At 39.0% G+C, this 18948-nt stretch overlaps 2 protein-coding genes across 4 annotated transcripts; both read right to left on the bottom strand.

Annotated features, from left to right (window-relative positions):
- Positions 1-4698: 4698 nt before the first annotated feature.
- ccnb1 (cyclin B1) lies at positions 4699-7605 on the bottom strand. Of its 2 annotated transcripts, none has more exons than XM_043239769.1 (9): positions 7448-7605; positions 6923-7063; positions 6745-6846; positions 6066-6248; positions 5825-5983; positions 5511-5747; positions 5293-5433; positions 5089-5199; positions 4699-4991 (listed from the first exon to the last, which is right to left on the bottom strand). In XM_043239769.1, exons 1-9 carry the CDS (start codon positions 7466-7468, stop codon positions 4890-4892), a joined length of 1197 nt encoding a protein of 398 aa, XP_043095704.1. In that variant the 5' UTR covers positions 7469-7605; the 3' UTR covers positions 4699-4889. The 2 variants fall into 2 exon arrangements, with proteins under 2 accessions (XP_043095704.1, XP_043095705.1); XM_043239770.1 differs by having other exon boundaries at positions 6745-6843.
- Positions 7606-8427: 822 nt separating this feature from the next.
- Positions 8428-16160, bottom strand: slc30a5 (solute carrier family 30 member 5). 2 transcript variants are annotated; one of them, XM_043239767.1, is made up of 16 exons: positions 15756-16158; positions 14878-15000; positions 14708-14774; positions 14007-14092; positions 13848-13935; positions 13603-13690; positions 13055-13131; positions 12749-12919; positions 11952-12246; positions 11583-11791; positions 11204-11361; positions 10134-10263; positions 9703-9958; positions 9352-9578; positions 8980-9108; positions 8428-8760 (listed from the first exon to the last, which is right to left on the bottom strand). In XM_043239767.1, exons 1-16 carry the CDS (start codon positions 15824-15826, stop codon positions 8590-8592), a joined length of 2346 nt encoding a protein of 781 aa, XP_043095702.1. In that variant the 5' UTR covers positions 15827-16158; the 3' UTR covers positions 8428-8589. The 2 variants fall into 2 exon arrangements, with proteins under 2 accessions (XP_043095702.1, XP_043095703.1); XM_043239768.1 differs by lacking the exons at positions 8428-8760; positions 8980-9108; positions 10134-10263 and having other exon boundaries at positions 9441-9578; positions 15756-16160.
- Between the last annotated feature and the right edge of the window lie 2788 nt (positions 16161-18948).

Genomic DNA, 18948 nt, shown 5'->3' with positions numbered 1-18948 from the left:
ACCACTACAGAAAATGGTGCGTTTGTCTAAATGAAATCAGCATTGTGTACTCCACGGCTGCTTGGGTTTCAACAGGCTTTTCTGATTTGCTGTGCAGGTTGCAGCTCATTTGAACTGTATGAAAGACAACGAGACTTAAGCAATCAACAGAAATTGTTACATTTTTAATAAACCACTGGGATAGACTCCATGCGGGATGCACATAAAACGGAACAACGCAAAAGATTTTCCAGGGTTTCCCGGTGATTATAAAGAACAAGAACACGGATCACTGCTCAAGCCAATAATTTGGAGGTTCTGAGCTCTTAATATCTGCCTGGCGATCCAGGAGCCCTCTGATTCAGTGGCAAAAGCTCCTGGCAAAATATTAGTCTTTTCTATGTTGATTTTCCATGTCCAAGAAGAATACTTTCAGCTGACTTCCCAGAACTCCAAGCAGACCGACAGATACAATTCATTCGGCTCTGCTTCTGTTAACTGTTCACGCTACCATCTGACAGTCGGACTTCCTTGCGAGATCTGTTGAACGACGGTGCTCTTTGTGTAATATGTTGTGCAAAAGTATAGAGTGATACACATTTCGTTACGAATACTGAGCCAGGACAAATCACAACAACTAACCATAGATTACAAAAAAGTAAAAAAGTAAAAAAAACCCCGCCTGACAAGACTATAACTATAAAAGCTATAGCAGGCTCCGGGTCCTATAGATCAGCACCCCCACAGCAGCAGTGTCACGGGACGGTGTCTGGCTCCACGGGGTTGGGTGACATCATTAATGGAGGCCTGGGCAGAAGCACAGCTCCTGAATAATTTATGTGCTCTGCATTCAGCTCTGTTATAACCTGGCAGCATTCATGCAGGCAGGGACCTTCTCCCTAAGTGCATTAGGATCAGAATAGAGGAAACTAGCCTTTATTGACTGAATTCAATCAATAAGTGCTGCTGCTGCTGCTGCGTGCGTGAGGGGAAAACAAGACGTTTTGGGAAATGAAGTCAAGGCTGGGGTATAACCGAATTGGATTAGCACCCATCTGTCAAACGTTTGACATGCTCATTTGAGTTTGGTGTATTATTCGAACTGCTTTAATTAAATCACATTGGTTTGAGAGACAGAAGCTCCTGCATCAGGTTTCGAGGCACATATGTCTAAAATAAGACGATGGGGGTGTATAGTAACGAAATACAGTAGAGAGGAAATTTGATTATTTTATTATGGTGTCTATTTTGAGATGGGGGTTTCACAACGAGACCGATTTTTTATGGCTTATGAGAACAAAACCTTAAGTCGCGTCTTTCAGAAAATCATTTAATGGATTGCAGCATTCACGCTGACAGCATTAGAATATCCATTGATAAATAATGAATAGATCTTTCGTTTATAGGAGACAATAATTATTTTGATGCTGAGAATCATGTCTGAAACAGCCAATGGCAACGTATTTTCCGAGGTGGTTCATTTGTAGACCTCACTTGTACGTTAGTTTTTTCTGATTTGTCTAGACCCTAGACCCTAGTGACTGAGAGGTTTCGTGGTGGGGTTAGGGGAAGGTCGTTCTTGAATTCATGAATTCAATCATATTGTCAACCCATTAAATAAACATACAATTTAGCAAAAATGTCTTATTTTTGCTAAATCGAGTTTTATGATTTTTAGGCAGCCCTTAAAATGTTTACTAATTGCCATGAGATTGCGTTGGAAATAGCACACGACTCTCAGGACAGAAAGGGTTACAAAGTAAACGCACAAACGGAAAAAGCTTCTTACTAAAGATTGATGAAAAATGTTTTAAACAACAACAACAACAACTCTACTTTGCTTTTCAGCAATCATGAATATATCAAGAGGAATTTGTGAGAACTTTGCTTTTCTGTTTTTGCTTTGGCAGTCATTAATACTAAATACATTTTGATCTAGAATACATCTCGACTCACACTGAGGAAGAGGTGCCAGACATCTGTGTTTATATATAAAGATTTCAGCGAAATGATTCAAGCCACGATTCAACAATACATCTGTGATTGCACAACTCCCCATGAGGTCATTGCAGAGTCACCCGTTTAGGTCTATAGTGCTGTCCTTCCCCCAGATGAAGGTTTTGGAACTGCTTACTCGTTAACTAGTTAACGTTGGCAAATCGCAGTTAATCATGTACGTTGCAGTGCTATTCTCTTGTGCATGACACTAAGATGCTGCTGTGCAGTTGATAAGGCGGTTATACGTGTTGCTACGCAGCTGCTTCTGGGTGTTGCTAGGTGATTATATACTGGTTCAAATCAAAAGCCCACCTTTCACTCTCTTTTATCATCTGGCAAGTGAAAAGGTCTGATAAAGTAAACGCACACCTCGGTAGCCTGCACTATCTTTAACAGCGCACGACAAGTAACTGACACCCAGTGTTCTGAAGCATCCTCGTGTTATGTTCTTATGTTTATGTTTTTTTAATTTTAACTCTGCTCTTCTCTTGGTCAACGTCTTGACTCATTTTGGGCACCAACAGCTCTGCCGACTAGTTGTTTCGTTAGTGGACTAACTGATACTTTGCCGCCTGTGGCTGGTTTCTACATATTATCTGGCGCAGTGGAGTAGAATGTTATACATAATACATAAATAAATATTAAAGTTCAAATTGTACTTTTTGCACAGTCACGAGTCTTTTGAACACAGCAGTCTTAATGTCTGTTGACACCCGAATGGAACCAAAAACTGAGGCTTGGACACAAAAGAACACTTTATTCCATTCATGTGCCATCGAACAGCAGAGGTCTGTAAAGTTCAGGAAGAACATTGGGCTTTTACTTGAAAATCTATAAATTGTGAAAATGAATGCCTCTGTGTTTATTTATGCATGGAGTTCCAGGCTCTGAGAGACTGCGGCCCAGATGCCAGCTGTGCTCTTATTAGTGTCTCTCCGTCCGCTCCACATGGTTGTGTCAGCACCTCATTCAAATGGGTTCCTGAGGTCTGTTTATAGATTGAGAGAAAAGAGGCACAGGTAATCAATCTCACCTGGAGACTGCGTTTTCTTGTTCACTGAAAAGAAATCCCTTTCTTAATCCATTTTTTCGTTTTTCTGTTTAAGAGTCTTAAAAAGTCACAATTACATGAAATGAACATGTCACAGTTTTGAAAAGCAAAGCTGTATTTTTGAAACATCCAGTCAGACAGAGAGATACAAAATTCACAATTACTTCGAGTGCTTGTGCGAATTTCCTTTATATGTTCTCTTTGCTTTGGGATAGTTTAATGCAGACAAACAATGGTGCACAATAAGATATCAATTTTAGTCTTAGAGCTAAATTGTTGAACTGCAGCCCTATGGCTCTTCTTTTCACGAGGAATCCGTCTTGTAAACCGATCTCACTGGCCAGTCATGACCTCAGCGTGCAAGTATGAGTTCTCAGCCCAGACCTGCATTTACCAGCGCAGCCTGCCAGAGAAACTGAGACTCATTATCACCCGTCCCAGAGGAGCACAACCACTGAGGGTGGAGCAAAGGAGATAAGCCCTTCCCTCTCAAAGAACGAAGCATTATAGTCAATAGGGGAAGTAACAGCTGCGCACATCCTAGGGTCTGAATAGGGGAGATGTTGATGAGCGGCCATACGCTGTTTGCCATGTGTAATGTTTTATCTAAGCACCTATGTGGTTTTGAGCCAAAAAATCCAAGACAGCTAGCTATATAAAGATGGTAGATTTTACTTAGTTTTAGGAACAAGGGTATTTTTCATAAACGTACGGCCAGGGCAAGTTTGTAAGGATTTGTAATACAATTGATTTGCGACATCATTTGGCCAAACTAATGATTTGATTTACGTTTTAATTTTGACAGAGAAACAACTCAATTTTGCCATGTGCATTTAATTATGCAAAATTTACTTTTGGGCCAAAACACAGGATACTAAATCTGGTATGAATAACATGCTCACAGGTCTAAATGGGATGTGTCGAGTCACAAAAATATAATTTAAGATCAAAGCAATTAAGAAAATGCTTAGCTCTTTTAAACCCAGACCAAAAAAAAAAAAAAAAAAAAAAAAAAAAAAAGTTCATATAGGTCTTAAGTTGCTTCATAGCATTACACACACAACTTTTTAGGGCTTCCAACAAAGACTTGATCATGCAATAAAGGTATATATGGACTTAGTATCAGTCTACTTAAGTTGAATGTAGCCCCATGTAGATTGCAGGTTTCTCATAGCTCATTCAATAACGAGACTCGGGTAGGTCAGCTGTAGGTTGAATAGTTTTAAAATAGAAAGAGCAAAATGAGGAAACTTAAGACCTAAAGGCAATAAGGGGTTTTTAATATACCCAAAAAAAAAAAAAAAAAAAAAAAAAAAAAGCCCCTTGTTTACGTCTGCGAAGAGCATCTCACGATTGAAAGTGAGAGGTCGCCACCTACTGGCGAGTAAGGGGACTATGGAAATTGTTCCTTTCACCTGAAGTTGAAATCATGTAGTAGCTTGCACTTAAGGATCTTGACAAACAGCATGCTAAGTGGAGGTTTAAGCACTTGACATTTAAACAGCAATGTGTTTAAGTATCGCTCTGCCTAAAAATGGTCTGCAGTTGAACTGCTTGCAGAGACTAGTTTCTGGGCCCAACAAGTGTTACCTGAAAGGTGAACTTACAGGCTAGAGAGTTTAGATAAATTGGCATTACAAAAGCCACTAAAAATGTAATTAAGACACTGCTTGAGTTTAAAATGTTTATTTGAAAGTGTACAGTTGCATAAACACTTTGAATCATCTTAAAAAGGGTTCTTTACTCAAATGGCAGTGTAGATGAAATCTGTAAAAAGGATAAAAAGAGAAGTAAAAGCATGCATAAGTTACAATTTTTACAAAGCAGCACATAGTGCTTAAGTCTCTTCAACAATCCCACACTATGAGATCTGCTTGGCCAGGTCCTTGATCAATGACGACTTCAGTTGAGAAATTGAGGCAATTCTCATCTGCTTCTGACTGGAGTACTTGTTCTTCACAGCCTGGAGAAGAACACACTCTTCAGTGGGTTGCATTAAGAATGAGAAACAGCTACTTGAGCCAAGCAGTCCAGCTTTGGGTCAGGCCAAATCCACTTACCAGATGCTTTGAAAGCCCCTCATTGACCCTCACAACATTTTTGGCAATATGCTGCATCACAGGAACCAGCGTGTCTTCAGTGTAGCCCATATAGTGTTGAAGAGTAGGTGTCTGCAAAATGTCAGGAAATGGTCAGGGGGAGGGAAAAAAAAAAAAAAACCCCATGATTTTCCCCCAATCCACAGAAGTTACCCAACAACTCACCCAGTCACCACAGTTGAACACCTTCAGTGTAAGGGCATAAGCTGCGCTAGCCACCTGGGAGGGAGGAAAGTGGACCATATCATAGTCAACCATGGTGAGCTCCAGGAAGTACTTGGCCAGTGTGTGATGCTCTGCGGTAACCTGCAAAATAAAGGGAGTTAATGCTATGAAACCATGCAAGTTAATAGAACTGGAAACAGACAGGCCAACTAGCTTACATCTCCAATCTTGGAGGCTCTCCTAAGGAACTGTAGAGGCAGGGGTCTCCCAAAGCTGAAGTTCAGGACTCTGAGGATTTTCATCTCCATCTCCCGGATCTGACCAGTAGTATAGGCACGGTCAGTTACAAAGGCGAAGTCTGCAATCTCTGGTGGGTACATCTCTTCATACTTCGATGCAATGAACATGGCTGTTACGCCAACAAGCTGGAGCTGCTTCTTTGGAACTGGATGATCCTGATTGAGGAACAAATAAGGCCAAAATTAAAAGTGCTCAATATTAGATGGTGACCCAAAACAGAACGAGGACTCACCTGAAGGAAGCGATCAATGATTGCAACGGTCATGTACATGGTCTCCTGAAGCAGCCTGAACTTAATTTGGACTTGCACAAGCCAGTCAATAAGAATTGCACGCATATTTCCCGTAACCTCCTTTCCGTCAAGATATTTTGGCTTAACTGCTTGCTCAGTCTACAAGAGAAGTGGAAAACCCTCAATACCTTGCAGAAAAAGCCCAAGACAGAACAATCTGAAGCAGCATTTCTCTTCAAACCTCAAGCTGGCGTAGATACAAGTAGATGTCCTTGACGTATTCACTGCAGAGCATGGGATTATCATAGTCATCTGCATCCACATCCTTGATATTAAGCAGAACATCAGAGAATGCCTGACACAGATCATCTGAAGCACAGCCAGAGGTCTCCATGGGAACAGGAGATGAGGGCTCAGACACAAGCTGCAACAGAACACAAGTTAATCCTCATGCAAAAAAGGTAAAAACTTGTTTTAAACAGTGTAGCACCACAAGAGCAGCCATTGACCCCTGCTGGTTTACAGTAGAACTACAGTGAGCAGGTTTTCCCAGTGACATGGAGGATGACACTTGAAGCAGTTCATTCTAATAAAAAGCAGACTTACCAGTAACTGTTTAGTTTGACTACCATTTTGTTTTGTGACTGGTTTGCAGTTTGAGTGAACTGCTGCAGTTTTAGAGTACTAAAAAACAAGGAACTTTGGGCACTAGAAGCCGAGTTTAAAGTCTGTACACGCCTTGAAATATGTACTAGTCCTACCCATTGCAATATGCTAGAAGGCTTGAGTACAGATACACCACTTAAAAAAAAATGGCCTGAAACCACGAATGAGACCCCAGATCACAAGTCAGTTGTAAAGTAGCAAACAATGGGTCAACATTAACACGTTACAGAAGAGTCAGTGCATCTGCTCCTCACCTGAACATCAGGTTGAATTTTAGGGGAATCCTTTTTGGGCTGCTGAACCACAGGCGCCTTCTCAGCCACAACCTCCACCTTGGGTGCAACCTTCACCTCCTGCTTCAAGAGCACAACGACATGGGTTAGACAAGTCACAAGTCAAGTCTCTTTTGCCTTGAAGAGACAGAGCGTGTACCTTCTTCCTCAAAGCCTGTCGTGTCTGGGGATTGTTGCCGATCTCCCCCAGCGCAGCCCGGGGTCGGAGTCCGGGCTTGTTGGCTACAGCTGCTTTTCCGGGCAGAGCGCTCTGATTCTCGCTGCTGGCCAGGCGTGTGTTCTGCAAAAAGAGGACCACAAGTCAGTCTTGCGCAGAGGAAGTTGATTTAACCGATCACAAATTCGCCATTTAAGATTTAGTGGAGCCATGTTTGAATTCTTAGAAGTGCTTAGTCTTGAGCTCGCACCTACACGAGGACGGAAACTACACTAGCAAACGAAACACGAGAAAAACATGCCATTTAGACACGTACGTTTATACAAAGTACGTACAAAAATAACGTTCGAGTTACAGGTAATGAACTATAACAAACAAGCCATATTAACGTACGCGATAGGCAACACATTTCCGGGATTACACCGATTAAAATCCGCAAAGCACTTCACGGAAGAAATGCATCGCGTTAAACGCAAACACACAAAACCATTCTTAAAAACAACTTACCCTTGTGACACGGAGAGCCATTATTTCTTTGGAAGCTTATCGCTGCGTCTCGATGAACAAACTGGTTGATTGTACTCAAGCGAGCTAGATGTAACACTATTTCTACACCGTGGTTTAAATTGTCGCTCTTTCGAACGTGATTCGCTGGGTTCGAAAATCACTGAGATATGATTGGCTCAGTCGCAGCTGCTATCAATGCGTTTCCAGGACAACTAATGTGCACGTGACGCCCAGGGGCGGGGACGCAGTAGTACGCGTTCTTCTTGTAGTGTACTAAGAGCTGGTGTGCTTTCCACTGCCATCTTTTGATATGGAGAGCGTGACTGCACCTTCACTGCCGAAATAGCTCACTTGAGAACCCAATTTATACTTCTCTTATGTTTGTTCTACTTGATACTTATTACCACTCTTAAGATTCTATTAAGAATATAATTTGCTGTTGTGAATATACTATTTGCTACTATTACTAATAGAATACAATTTGCATGCACCTAATAAATAACTGCACACAAACTCTATTTAGCTTATACTGAAACACTTTATTGACTATAACTGTTCATATGTTGTTGCACATTAGACTGATAAACATGGACATTTAGCTTTCTGACCAGTTCATTTGTCATGTATTATTTTAATACTTGGAGCCCTGTAAACTACAAAATGTGGCTGATAAAACAATGTGTATTCATCTCATTATAGTATATTGTGGGGTTTTTAGACAGTGTCAGACAGAGTTTGCTTCATGCTATTAGAATATTGTGATAACGAGTGATGTCCTAATGCCTTTGGTTACCAAGACCCTAAAATAAATGGGTATTATGGAAGGTTTTTGTTTCTACTTTTATCTCCGATATGAAACTTTTGAATTAAATTCAATTTTATAGTTATGTATAATGTAAAAATAAAAACAATAGAAATAATTGGAATGCGACTAGAATGCAATATAAAATTTTAATTTTCATAAAAAAAAGAAAAGCAAATTTGTGTTCGTAATATAATATTTTATTGTGTTTGTAACAGTAAGGAACAAGACTGTCGAAGATGTTATAAAATAAGTCCATTTAAAAGAAAAAAAAGAGGAGAGTAAAATTACAACTTCAATCAGTTTATTTCTGAATATTTATGTGCTAAAAAAAAGCAGTTTACATGATACATGTGCCATCTTTATAATATTTCATGGACTCCATCTGTTGTGTCATAGTTAGAACTTCGTGGAATCCGGTGCTTAGACCTGACATGTGCTGGAAGTAGGCTTCTTTTTCCAACTGAATAGTCAGATTATTAACACCGGCATCTTTTAACACGGCAGACACCTGAGAAGAATTTCAGTCGAAACAATAGGAATTGGTCAGATATTTTTGTCCACAAAAATAACAGAACAAAAGTCATTAATTCTAAGTATTATATATAATAAAATAAAAAGGAAAGGAACATTTCCTCGGAATAAATGTCTAATCCATGGCAAAATGGTAATGTAAGCCCAAACAATTGCAGTGTATGTAAACAGACAATGTTAAGGATGCAATGTATACCTGCTGAATAACACGCTGTTCCACTACATCAGACATGAGCTGGAGATGGATGGTTCCAGCAATGACACTGGCGGAATGTCTCCAGAAGTGTGGATCACGGTAGGATAAAACTCCTTCGATTTTCTGAATCTGTGACAGACAAGCTAGCATTACATAATATGTAATGAACGGCAGAATAAGGATTTCTGATTTCAAAACTGATAATATTAGTCAAGTCTGAAGTAAAGGCTGCTTTGCCATCACAGGAATCAATGTCATTTTAAAATATACTACAATAGAAAACAATTATTTTGAATTGCAATACCATTTCACAGAATTTTTTTCACAGAGTTTTGACCGGTAGTGCATTTTAGAGTTTTCTTTTATTTATACCTTTTCGAGTGCAAAGTTAAACTCCTTTTCATGCTGAGGTGGTGTTCTCAGGAGAAGAACCTCACAGGCATCCTTTATTAAAGGAATGACACTGAGGAAAATTAATGTGGCAATAAAAAGCGAACAAATGGGATCTGCAATCAGCCATCCAAACTGTCTGATGAGAATAGTGGATATAATCACACCAACACTGCCCAGCGTGTCAGCAAGCACATGTAGAAACACTCCTGCAAACAGGAAATGGGAAATGTCATTCCCAAATGTCAGAAAATCAACAGGATTAATAAACAATTTTCATATTAGACTTCTGATATCTGGATGGACGTAACTCATCATGTATGTAAGACCCACCTCGCATATTAGCATTCATTCCCCCTCCAGCAGACCCATGGGAATGCCCGTGGCCGTGAGAGTGGCCGTGGCCTCCATGACTATGTCCATGTCCTCCATGGCTGTGTTCTGCACTTCCATGCCCGTGCCCGTGCCCATGGTGTGAGTGGCCGTGGTCATGTCCGGAGCAGCTACCTTTGGAGGCCCCGTGGGAGTGTGCATGACTGAAGGCACAGATGCCCACCAGATTAACGATGAGTCCGCCAACCGACACCGGCTTTATTGGAACAAATGGATTAAAAACATGCATAAGCATGAGGTGGCTTCACATTAGAAACTTTACTTTGTCTCATTTTTGTTTGTTGAACTTCGAATAAAATCCATTTATGCAACTCAGCAATATCTTTGTCAATCCTGGCAACAACATCTTCTTGGAGGTTAGCTGTACATACTGTTAACATGTCTGTGTTGATGTTTGGTGGATCGATGAGTCTGGTGACGGACTCCACAAACACAAAAAAAGCTATGACCATGAGGAACAGGCCATTGATAAACCCAGAGAGGATCTCCACACGACCATACCTGAAACACAGTCGTCACGTTCAGTCATTCCTGCACCAATGAGTTTCCATCAAACATGATTACTGGACAATTTCTGATTCAGAATAATTTGTTAACGAATCTTTCATGCTGATATGTGAACTAAATTCATTGTAAAGATCAGAATCAGAACTACCACTTCCTTGTGCATACATTAAACAGTCACGACCATATATATTTATAGATTACTTATTCGACCGCTCCAGATATGTTGACGTGTCTGCTATTTTGTTACAGTCAAGGTGAAGTCATTCACTATAATAATCAATGAATATTTAAAGATATAAATGCTACAACTTGCTTCTGTAGATGCACACAGTCAACTACCGCTCAAGGGTTCACAGAACATAAAAAAAAAATGGTTGATGGCAAATATTTTTTATGATCCTAAAGTGATCCAAAACCCCACAGTGTGGTTACCTCTGCTACTGCTAAGTGTTCTGAGAGGGTTTGAGCACATTACAGTGCGGTTGCTGACGTGTTCTAGGTGCCTAGGAGGAGTCTTTATTACTATCTATTCTCGTACTCCTTCAATATAATATCCTCTACACAATAAACAAAGCTGTTTTGCCCCGAGTCTGTACTAGTTGCAGAAGGTCATAGCAAGTCTGCAGATTTTGCACAAATTTCACAGAATTTTTGGTGGTGTACAGCATTAAAACAAATGCGATATATTCCCCGCCCTAATGTGGTGATCCTCATTCATTTCAATATTCTGTGTAACCATTTAAAAAAAGTCTACAATTGCTTGTATTATAAAATCGGCTCAGTTTCCAGAAGTCACTTTTAATGATTTTGTATGTGAAATTTCACAGAGCAATAGTAAATGTAGTTGCACCTTTGAGTCTATGGTATCGCCCACAAGATAAAAGTCTAATTGGTTACAAATAAGTGCTATTATGGAATTCTAGCACAACCTTACCCATAAGAATATATCCTGGTTGCTTTCCATCTGGTCATGAGGGCAGCAAACAACCCCAGAACCAAAGCCGAGCAGTCAAACAGCATGTGGAAGCCATCAGAGATCAGCCCCAGACTGTTGGTCCACACACCATAGAAGAGCTCCACAAATGTGAAGGCCTGAACCGGTATTAAAATAGGTCATTAATTAAATCTGTGCAAGTTAAAGCTGATAGACAGTTTCATACATTTCAGATCCACAATGCTCTGTAGGCTAATACATTTGAATCATACAATAATGTCCTATAAATATGACTTGTTTTAAAGAAATAAAAATATTCAACATTAAATGACTTCAGCTGAGTGTCTCCTACACTAAATAAAAACATGAGCTAACGTACCAGGTTGAGACACAGAAAGTAGAAGATCTGCCGTGAATCATATTCCTCCAGGATCTGTTTAAGCGATTCTTTGATGAAGCGAGGCAGAGACTGGGATGTGTGCTGGAGCGCATCTCCCATGAAGTTGTACAGAGGAGTTCCTTCAGGTGAATAGCCCACCAATGTTCCTTTCTGACCCTTTGAAGACGGGGCTGACAGAATGCTGTCAGCTGAAAAGATCAAATGGTTAATTCAGTTCGGAAAAAGTATCGTGAATGTGTGTAAACGATTTAACACTCACATCACTGTTATAAGAATGTTTACTTCAATTTTTGCAGCACAAACTCAGATGATGGGAGAAATTCTGTACATTAAGAGATATTGACTTACCCATGATGAAGAAGCAGGCACTGACTAGCACTCCACCAGACAGCACATGCTCAGTGCTACTCTGCTGGACAGTGCTGCTCTTACTAATGGCTCTGAGCTGGTGGGTGAGCGGGTGGGTCCAGAAGTTTGCCAGCAGCAAGCCACTGAGAAACAAGAAGATGGAGCCATATCGTGCGCAGCGTGAGGTCTCCAGCTTTGCTGTGCAGATGGACTCCACGTAAAAGTCCAGTATCATCACAGAGAAGATGATCATTGCGAACGGCAAGATGAGGCCAGACCAGGATTCCACCTTACTCTGAGAATTTTTATTTTTGAAAACATCCACAATTTATAGTACTGTCTGAAAATGCTCACAGTGGCATAAACAAATTTGTCTAATAAAAGGCTTTGTAACAAGCGGGAAATTACTTCCTTGGAACAATAATGATAAGACTCATTTTAATTGGACATTTTCTGTCCAGTATGTTGGTCATCACACTTATCCTACCACGTAGGTCTGGGTGATATATCGCATTCTATAGTCATGGGCTTCTAGTCAGTAAAGCCGGTTCCTTGATTAGAGCCAAATCACCTGTTTTCAAGCGAAACAGCAATTACTTCACAGAGCCGTAGATCACCGACAAAGCTACGCAATATCGCTTTCAGTTTCCCTGGCAGTTTTATTAGATTTACAGCTAATCAAGAAACCAGCTTTACTGACTACATGCTTATGACTACAGCATGCAATATATATCGCCCAGCCCTACCACCACGCAGAGAACCAATGGATTATAAAGAAAGCTTCTGGTGGTCCTTACCTCAGTGGTTGCAGACAGCACTATGACCCAGGGCAGTAGGACTACAGCGGACACCAGGTTAGATAATGCATATAGACGTTTCGCGCCCCCAATCTCCACCGATAATTTTCTAGATGCCGTGTTAAAGGCCACCTTCAGGCACAGAGCTAGAACCAGAAGAACCACTCCACCCTGCTCAGAAAATAACAGTTCATCACCATATCATCTTGCTGATTCTTCATCTGAGCAAATATCAGTAAATGAGTCTGCACTACAGTAAACAATGACAAAACACAAGCTTAAAAATAGTGATAGAAAAAAAAACACCTTGTGGTCCGCCACACCTAAAAATGCAATTCCTGTGTACAGTGCATGGGTAAGAGCACTGTCATGGTGTCCCTCGGCTGTAGGAAATGGAGAGTTAAGGAGTATACAGTGTAAATAATACCACATAAATCAAAACTGCAAAATAGTAGAGGTGTAACAATGTAATGCAACACAAAAATGCAACCGTATATACTGTGAAGCGTCACTCTCTCTATATTGTGTGAAGTCCCTTTGGACGAAAGACCAGGATGCAGGCATATTCACCCTTGGTGTAATGTTGTTATCTTATATATAGTAATACTTTAAAAGGAACCACTTTAACTCTATATTGGCTTGGTTTGAAAAGTATTATGAAAGCAATGTACCGTGAGATCAGTATCGTGTATTGAACCAAGACTAGAGAGGATTGTTACCCAACTTGTTTGAGCTCTGAAATAACTTTCATTTTAATCTAAAAACAACTATTAATTTTGATATTTTGCCTGCATGGTGTCATAAAATTACACATTTCACCTTGATGTAACAATTTCAAGGTCCTTAAAAGATACGATGCTCTGCCATCTTTGCCATGAGATCATCATTATCAAAGAGCAAAAGGCAGATCACAGCAATTATAAAGAAAGCAGCACCCCTTGTCTGTAAAAAAAGAAAAAAGAAAGAAAAAAGGAAAAAAGTGTGTGAGCTGGAACATATGAATCACTTTATAAGATTTACATTTAATGAGGTTAGGTGCTGACATAAGTTTCCAGTTGATTGTTCTGATATAAGCTAATGATTTTGTGAAGGTTCTGACCTTAGAAGGCCCTCCTCCAGAGCTGGTGAAGAGAACACTGAGGAGAGAGATCACCACCACATCACTGTGCTCAAACAGCAAAAGGGTCCTGAAAGAAATCGCATGCGTTTAGTCCAACAGAACAGAGGGAGGAAAAATATATTTAGCATAAAGACGTACCTGAGTGGTCCACAGAGTGTCAACCCAAAGAAACCCAACAGGGAGATGACACAGCTCATGACAGCGTGCTTGAGGATTTTAATCCACTGAAATCAGAAGTACAAAATCCGCATGAAACATGAAAAGCTTTTTCAGAGGCTGAGGAAGGTATTTCATGATATTTTTCTTCTTTGGAACAACCAAAACGGACACTTTTTGTAACACTGTGAAAGAAATCCCAATCAATCACATTTATATAGCACATTTGAAAAGTGCTGCTGTTATTTAAAAAAAAGGAAAATGCAAGTGAGAAAGGATTTAAGTGAGATTTATCACTCAGAACATGTAAAATGGAACATGTTAAATGTGCGTGCTTAGTGTTTTATACACTTTTTAAAACTGCACGAATATAATTTATTCTTGTACGTCAATCAAGTATGGTGCGCTATATGAATATTAAAGCTCTCATTTAATCATTTCATCATGCAAAGTGATCATATTTATTCATACGACTTGGTTTATACTCTACATCTTATGATGTATTTTGTACTTTTTAATGTGTAAATGTTTGGGTTTTGTGTACTTTAAATGGATTGACTAAAAGTATGAAAGCATTTTCACTTGTAATTCAGAGATGAAGGAAGAGCTAAATGATGACAACATATACATTTGACTGAACTAACCCTTAACTTAATTAACACAGAATGAGAAGTGCATTCTACCTGTCTCTTGGGGATCATTTTTCCAGATGAAAACGGCTTTTGAAAGAAAACCAGTATCATCGCACACCTAAGCAGAAAAGATGAGGTTTTTTAAATGACCAAATACCATGAATAAACAATCAGGACATTTACGTTCTTTAACATATTCATTATGTGGTGTCATCGCTTACCCCATTTTCAAAATAAAAAGAAACTGTACAATGTGCACAACTTTGAGGAGATCATATGACTCAAATATCCCAAAAGCCTTCAGCAGCTTGGTAAAGTAGAGTAATACTATGTATCGGGTCAGTCTGGAAAAAACCAAAAAAACCAAGACATTTAGTTAAAAAAGAAAGATAAAAACAGACAAACAAAATTGTGCAGCTTTTACCAAAAACGTCAACAGTATTACCACAGAAACGGCACAAAAACAGCAGCATACCACTGACTTTGTACACTAACATCATCATGACACTCTGAATAATCCTCTGAAAGGCCACGGCTGTCAATCCTGTATTTGAGATCTTAATACGGTTACGTTCACACACAGTTGTGTGACAATTGCATTCAGTAAATGGAAATGTTTACATTTAGAGTATCTTTTATTATTTGATATATAATCATTAGAAAATTTAACATGCCCATAAAATGTAAACATCTGTAAAAATTTCAATCAGTGTGAATTTACCAACACGCATACCATGAAGAAATATCAAAAACTTTAAGAGTCAGCAGTCATTAAGATATCAGTACGTTAACAAACTAATCTAACGGCCGTTATTAATAAAATCACCGAATTTCTTTTGTCAATAGCGCACAACCTTAATATGTATTTATATAGATAAAGTAAGTGACGTTACTGTAAACGTAATCCAGGAAACACTACATTCTGATGGTACAGTCACGCTATCTTTGAGGTAACTTGGCGTATAAAAACAGTTACCATACAGGACAGTGCTATAATATTGATCAAAGTGAACTGGTATCCCTGCCTCATAACATCAGTGTAACACAGTACTTGCTGTTTAGAAATATTTATGATGATATTTACAGAATCTTGACTTACCTGGCATTTGGAACCTCAACTCGTCCCAGCTTCCCACCTGAGATGACATTACTACTATATTTTTCATCCATACTTCTTATGTATCCGTTTTTATGTCTTTGTGAGTGTTATAGTGTTTCACTGGTGTTCCATTTGGAAACTCATCGCTGATAAACAAAAGCTGTGATATGTCTTTCTATGCTAGCCTGTTTAGACAGCTGAAAACGATAATAACCGAACAACTGAAGGCTCTTTGGTAGTGCTAAAATCGCTCATGTACCGCCGACCCACAACGCCGAAGCCTCAAATAAAAACCGTTGATTTTCGAAATACATATTTAATAAAAATCTGTTTTCACTAGCTAGCAGCTACATTATGAAGTGAGGTGGTAGTTCAAGTGACGTGAACGTTTCCCTATAAATGGCTTCCATCTGTGACGCTTTTCAAAATAAAAGTCACGCTCCGTGTACCGTTTAGCAAAATGGATTAGCAGAACCTCAGCAAGACAAAACAATATTTACCTTTCATATATTCTATTACTATTTATGTTATACATAAAATATGTTTCTAATTAAGTTTTATGTAAAGTGAACCTTTAATTAACAATTATATGCCCTTAAATAATAGTGTTGTGCTATTACACAACACTACTATTATGTTAATTTACTTTTTGCATGAGTTAGAGAAGAGTTGAATTGTATTTTTGAGTGGCTCACATTTTTCTAAATGAATGAATTAATTTGCTCGTTTACGTTGTTATTAAGAATTCAATATAAAAATTCCAAAACATCTTTCAATTGGTTTGTCTGTGTTCTCTGTGTTCAAAAAGTTGTGTGTAAATGTAAGTCACTTCTTTTGTTTATCAAACCTTTGTATAAAAGCATGCTCACAATCCAGCTGTTGGCTTAAATCACAGCACTGCTGTGATGACTTTATAAGATGTATGTCATGCCAAATATTTATTAGGCTATGAATTATCTATTGTATTTGTTCATTTATTTAAAATTTCTTTATAAATGACCTTTGGACTAATTTATAGTTTCGACAGTCAGGTTTCTAAACATAGTGCAAGATCATGGTACAGGTATTAGCTGAAGTCTAATCAGTTTAAAAGGTAGGCCTACTTAAACCTTCCGTCCACATTCTAACTGCCAAATCATTTAAAACAAAAAAGTTTTTTATATGACTTTTTATAAGGTGAATCGTGTGTTGAGTGTGCTCCAGATGGAAGTCATGACGTTAAAAGAGTACGTAATTTGCCATGACCTTCGCATCGCTGTTGTCCTGCTCATATATTTCTATAATGTTCTCCACAAAAAAGGTCAAGTGAACAGACTGTCCCGGTAATGTCTGTAATTGGCTCCTGCATTTGTTGCCATGAGCAGTGGCCTTTTAGATTTGCATTAAGGTTTTGCGCAGGAAGACATTTGCAGTTTTCTTCTTATCTTAAATTATCTGAAGATGTAAAATGCATGGGAATGCACTGAAAGACATGGAAATTAAATACAGTAAATATAGAAGAGTTAGGATGGCCCTAGGAGATCCTCAGTGTGCTCTCAGTTGAGAAACAGTGGGATGACATGATTATTTTTTCAATACAGTCTTTTACATAACAGTTTGATTTCTTAAAGGCATAGTGTTGGTGCGTAAAGGCCTTTGGCTAATAATACAATGAGCAATGATGCCTTTGCATTTCTCAAAAAGATGCCCAATGTCTCATCAACTTTTATGCTTCTTATATGAAAAACGTTCAGGAAGATGTGTAGTATTTAACATAAATTGTTGGCTTTTAATATATTTGAATAGCTGTTTTTTTTTGTATAATAAAAATATATGTTTTTAAAGTTATCATGTCCCCTCAAAATGGGTTTATGTAATCATTTTCAAAACACAACCTCTAGGTGGCACTATGGTGCTTTTTAGATACCAAACCAGGCTTCAAACCCCTCTCAAGAGAGCCACGTGTCAATCTATGAAGAACATGAGGCAAGCATGAGGCATAGTCTTAAAATTAAAATCTATTCTGTAGATAAGGAAATGCCTTGATACATTTTTATGTCACATGTTAACGTTTGTGTAAGCGACTGCAATATTTGCTTAGCATGAATGAGATTATTTCGTTTGGTGAAATGAATGTCCTGCAGCTTTTATTTATTCAGGGTGTATTCAGAGGTTATACCATCATTAGCTCATGTCCCCCCCAGTCAACCCTCTTTATGCATTCTTGAATGATGTGACCACAGAATTATATAATATTGCAGTAAAACCGGTTTCTCCTGCCAGAACTGCAAGAAAAGGGACGCTGGGTGGAGCAGCAATGACATCACCGAGTCACTCGGCATTCAGCATGCATGTCGAGAAAACAGAAAGGCAAAGCGCACTAGAGTTTGTCAGAGGAAATTAGTCATTTATGGGGAGAACAGCTATATTAAGTGCACGGCAAGACTCTGCACTGTGTGACCATTCATGCTTCACACACATTAGCTGTATTTGGCAAGAGCCACAGCTTTGAGTGCCAAGATGGAAAAGGAAAGGAAGAAAAGAGGGAAAGCTGGGGTTGAATATGTAGTAATTAAGTTTTTCTTCCTCCCTTACCCGCTTTTTCCCAGTGCTGTGCTCTTTGATTGACTTTTGAACAAACTGTTCAAGGAACAGGCAAGGCCTTTGAAGGCTGGAGACCGCTAAGACAGAGCAACTGTATCAACACATTTCTCCTGCTTAGAACAACACAGAACACATGACAGTCAACTATGTTTGCTTTCCCTTACTAGGTAAACATTTTCCAGCGTACCAGTCTTGCAGCGATCAAACCAGATAACTGTTTAAAAAAAAACAGGCTGGTTTCGAAATAAGGCATGCATCATTATTACTATTGCTCAGGCTCATTTTTTATTTTTTTTTAACTCATAACTAAACTTTGGCAATTAACTTATATGCCACACCAATCATTCTGAAGAAATCAACCATATGGTGGACGATGAAACAAGACCTAAATAGACTGGGCTCTTTTTACTGACCAAGCAACCATGTGAAGAACAGAGCAACTACCCAGAATGCTAAATAAATGCAAAGCAACATGCAACAAAACCACACAGAACATCTTATTAATTGCATAACAATGCCCTGCAGCCACACACAACACACAGCATAGTGGTGGCAAGTAAAAGCTAGATAAATCTGATGCTCATGGTGCAGCTACGTTTTGACTGCTGGG

This window comes from Puntigrus tetrazona, chromosome 5, assembly GCF_018831695.1.
Source record: "Puntigrus tetrazona isolate hp1 chromosome 5, ASM1883169v1, whole genome shotgun sequence".
In the NCBI taxonomy this organism is placed as follows: Eukaryota; Metazoa; Chordata; class Actinopteri; order Cypriniformes; family Cyprinidae; genus Puntigrus; species Puntigrus tetrazona.
This window is presented reverse-complemented; position numbering and strand designations above follow the sequence as displayed.

Excerpts from the sequence above, each read along its gene's own strand:
- ccnb1 (XM_043239769.1), bottom strand. The coding sequence starts at position 7,468 with ATGGCTCTCCGTGTCACAAGG. Across the intron at positions 5,200-5,292 it reads TGTTCAACTGTGGTGACTGG|ACACCTACTCTTCAACACTA; the intron begins GTGAGTTGTTGG and ends GACATTTTGCAG. Across the intron at positions 4,992-5,088 it reads AGGGGCTTTCAAAGCATCTG|GCTGTGAAGAACAAGTACTC; the intron begins GTAAGTGGATTT and ends GTTCTTCTCCAG.
- slc30a5 (XM_043239767.1), bottom strand. The coding sequence starts at position 15,826 with ATGGATGAAAAATATAGTAGTAATGTCATCTCAGGTGGGAAGCTGGGA. Across the intron at positions 15,001-15,755 it reads GTTGAGGTTCCAAATGCCAG|ACTGACCCGATACATAGTAT; the intron begins GTAAGTCAAGAT and ends GGTTTTTTCCAG. Across the intron at positions 10,264-11,203 it reads ACCAGGATATATTCTTATGG|GTATGGTCGTGTGGAGATCC; the intron begins GTAAGGTTGTGC and ends ACTGTGTTTCAG.